Source organism: Olea europaea, unplaced genomic scaffold (genome assembly GCF_002742605.1).
Source record: "Olea europaea var. sylvestris unplaced genomic scaffold, O_europaea_v1 scaffold2455, whole genome shotgun sequence".
NCBI lineage: Eukaryota > Viridiplantae > Streptophyta > Magnoliopsida > Lamiales > Oleaceae > Olea > Olea europaea.
Genome location: NW_019242754.1, coordinates 26,205 through 29,912, shown reverse-complemented (window position 1 = coordinate 29,912; position 3,708 = coordinate 26,205). Strand labels below are relative to the sequence as shown.

The following is a 3,708-nucleotide window of genomic DNA, read 5'->3' as shown; positions in this document are numbered from 1 at the left end:
ATGTTATTCATTTTATTTGTTACATTTTTCCTCCCAGAATCACAAATTGAGCACGTCCACAAGAATTTCAATTTATCGCAATTAGATGAAATGATGCCCAATAATCATTATGTAATTTCGAGTCAATTATTGATAAGCAAAGATCTAGTTGTTTAGTTAATCTACATTTCATTTTTATTAAGGAATTTCAAACTAGAAACTATCGAGATCTTTAAACAAAATGAAGATCTAGCTTCCATTGGATATGTATTAATACAAAGAGGAGTTCCTTCAAATTATGTGATCTAGAGGAGTTGTCACGTACATTAAAAAAGAAAGGAAAAAAAATATAACTTAATTCTCATTCAAAATATTATCAAGTGATGTGCAATAGATGCTATAAGCAAGCATAAGTATTAATAGATGTGTTGAGGCTACATTGAAGTAATAAAGAAACAACCTTAGAAGCCAACTTTGTCGATGATAATTTTTTTCCATTTATAATTTTGTTTAATAGTTCATTTATTTTTAATATTTTCATAAATACAAATTAACATTAAGAACAGAAAAAATAAATAAAAATATTAGAGTTTGGTTCAGGACCTTTCGAGGCGGTGCAATGCAAGACAGGATGAAATATTATGTACATCAAATCTTTTGTCGCTGTTGTATATTTTAGCAATGCAATTAAGGGGATGTTTGATAGGCATTTTTATGTAAAAATGCATTTTAGAATAGTAAATTGATGTGAAATATGTGGTTGAGAAATAAGGAAAAGTTTTTTATTTACGTATAATATTATTTTAATAAAAAATGTGTAATTGAAAAGAAGAGAGATAAAATATATTTTGAAAAAAATGATTATCAAACGGGGTCTAAGTAAAGTTGCGTTCTTTATTATATAAATCATATTGCTTCCTCGACGAGCCAGACATGAGCAGTTGAACAGTTATATTGAAGATACCCTTCTATCTTTTTCCATTCCTTTGTTTTCGACTGACAAATGTTAATATTCGAAAGCTCGAAACTTTTCAAATCTCATTTCAAAACTTGTTTCGAATCAAAACAAACTGAACAATATTCTCGTATTATCAGCGGAATTATTTGAAAATTTCAAACTCCCAATACAAACAACCTCACAACATATAATTTTCAACAAAACTGATCCAGTAACATCATAGAATACATCAATTGAATGGAGACAAGATCTGCAAAGCGAAAAAAGCTTTTGGATTCTACGAAAAAACGCTTAAAATCTGATGAACCACAAGATGACAGGATCAGTGATCTTCCCGACGATGTTTTGCATCAAATTCTCTTTTCTCTACCGATCAAATCCATCGCGCAAACCAGTGTGTTATCGAAGCGCTGGAGAAAGCTCTGGTACTCATTTCCAGACCTCGATTTCACATCCCTCAAAATTCTTATGAATGCATCCAATGCCCGTAAAAAAATGAGTTCTTTCGAATTGAAAGGAGCTGAATTCATTGATCAGGTTTTAGGCCTTCGTGAGAAGCATACGGATATACGAGCACTTAGAATTTGTGCTTTTTTGAGCTTTTCTACACTCAATGGCTTGATCCGTCGTGCTATTAAGCATAATGTTCAAGAACTTGATATCGAGGTCTCTACGTGCGATTATTTCAATTTTCCCCGTAGCATTATAATGAGTGAGTCATTAAGAGTTTTCAGATTGAAATCATGGCGTCCGGGATTTAGATTGCCGCCTCCAGAAATTATGAAGGCCGGTTTTCGATCATTGTCGAACCTATCTCTTTCGCGCGTGATTTTACATCATCAGCCATCCCTTCTGAATTTGTTTACGGATTCATCATTTCCTTTGCTTAAGAAGTTGCATTTAGAAGCTTTTTCTGGATTAAAACATCTTAGTATTATTTGTCGAGCCCTGGAGGATTTAGCCTTAGAAAGTTGTTTTCAGCTTGAAGATCTTGAAATTTCATCTCCCAAACTTGAGAGATTAAGGGTTTCAAGTTGCTTTGATGCCTATAGTGTTAGTAGCCGGGTGAAAATCGACGCCCCAACTCTCCAAATTATCTTCTGGTCGTACAATTCGATCACTGAGGAAAGTTTTCTGCACAACTTAACTTCGCTGCACGAGGTCTTTGTAGGGTTCTTTCTCCTTCATGAGGATCTGAGTGGAGCTAAGCTTCTAAGTATGTCAAACTTCATGTCGGGAATTTCGCATTGCCGGCGTTTAATTCTAGAAAACCAGTGTATCGAGGTACATTTGCTGCATCAATTCCCGGTTTATAGCTCAAACATTGAATTTCATACATTAGAACATATCACAATGATTGATTCTCAAGATGGTAACTGAGCCTGTTAAGCTCAAATGAAGGGTTTGATCAGTTTACAACTCAAACGAGCAACCAAATTTCAAGTTTAGTTTTCTCAAATGACCCACAATCTTGTGGTGCATGTTAAAGGATTGCTGGTTATTTATTTCATCAATCTCTCAACGTTTACAAATGAGACTAACTAACCATTTGTGATAGCATGGTACAGTATATCATCTAGATCAAATTAGATACCAAATTTACATATAGTTCTTAACTTGTTCCTGGCTGCAGATTCTATGGAAGAATACATTCTTTGCAGGAGTATTGTTGTGTCCGTTCAATAAGCTCGAATCCTTGGAGTTGTCTACTGGCTTCAACAAACATAATAACCCTGGATTGGCTAGTCTTTTCAGGATTTCTCCTGCTATTCACACCATCACTATCAACATTGTTGGCGATCGCAGCACTGAACGAAAAGTGAGTGTCAACTGTGATTTTATCAACTAAATATACTCAGTTTATTTTACATTTTGTGTTCATCTCAATAGCTAAGTTTACACATCAATAACAGCAATGGAACAAGGACTTGTGGGACTTGTCAAGCTCGGGAGAAGAAAGATATTGGGAATCACAAACCGAAGCATTGAATTGTTTTCTAAATCACATAAGGGTCGTAAAGATTCATGGATTTGCAGAATGTGCAAATGACATTAGTCTTGTGAAATTTTTACTCAAAAAGGGGAAAGTATTGCAAGAATTGTTTCTTTGCACCAGTCTCTCCAAGCCAAGAGATTCGCTTTTACGAGAGAAGATCAGATTTCAAATAATGGGGTATTCTCGGGCTTCTTCGAGTGCTAAAATTGTTTTTCAATAGGCCCTTGATTGCTTTATCTTCCATAAACGAATGGAGTTCAGTTGAATTCATTTTGTGCTGCAATGATATTCTTGAAAAATATAATTTCCATTCTTCTACATATATTTATTTCATTGCTGATGAGAAACCTTGTGTAACTTGTTGAGGACAAAATTTAAATCAATAAATTTGTCTCTTCTCTATCACCTTACCCTGTACACGAGATGGTTCGAGCTATTATATTACGGTCAGATTACAATGAGAACATATAAGTTTCAGATTACACAGGTGAAATGAATATGTCAAATGTACGTATACATTGATGGTAGTTAAATTTTTAAATAAATTAAACATATATTGAAAAACGAAAAGTAATGTATTATTGAAATAATTAAATTTTAGTAATGCTAGAATCGTCTAAAAAATAATTCTCACTTTATGTAATATATAATATATTATTAAAAATTAGATCAAAAGGTGAGCTCTTCCTCCGCAAAAATCCCTTTTGATGATGTTCTGCTGTATTACCATATATTATAATAACATAACCATGAATTACAAAGTAAAGATTGGTAA

The 3,708-nt window shown here is 33.4% G+C and overlaps 1 protein-coding gene across 1 annotated transcript; it reads left to right on the top strand.

The window, feature by feature from the left end:
• Nucleotides 1-1,174: 1,174 nt before the first annotated feature.
• Nucleotides 1,175-3,161, top strand: LOC111382249 (putative F-box/FBD/LRR-repeat protein At4g03220). The gene is made up of 3 exons (XM_023006160.1): nt 1,175-2,221; nt 2,571-2,756; nt 2,851-3,161. The coding sequence occupies exons 1-3, from the start codon at nt 1,175-1,177 to the stop codon at nt 3,151-3,153; spliced, it is 1,536 nt and encodes a 511-aa protein (XP_022861928.1). The 3' UTR covers nt 3,154-3,161.
• The last annotated feature ends 547 nt before the right edge of the window (nt 3,162-3,708 follow it).

Coding starts and splice junctions, on each gene's coding strand:
- LOC111382249 (XM_023006160.1), top strand. CDS start 1,175: ATGGAGACAAGATCTGCAAAGCGAAAAAAGCTTTTGGATTCTACGAAA. Junction 2,222..2,570: donor TAGAAAACCAGTGTATCGAG/GTACATTTGCTG, acceptor TCCTGGCTGCAG/ATTCTATGGAAGAATACATT. Junction 2,757..2,850: donor ATCGCAGCACTGAACGAAAA/GTGAGTGTCAAC, acceptor CATCAATAACAG/CAATGGAACAAGGACTTGTG.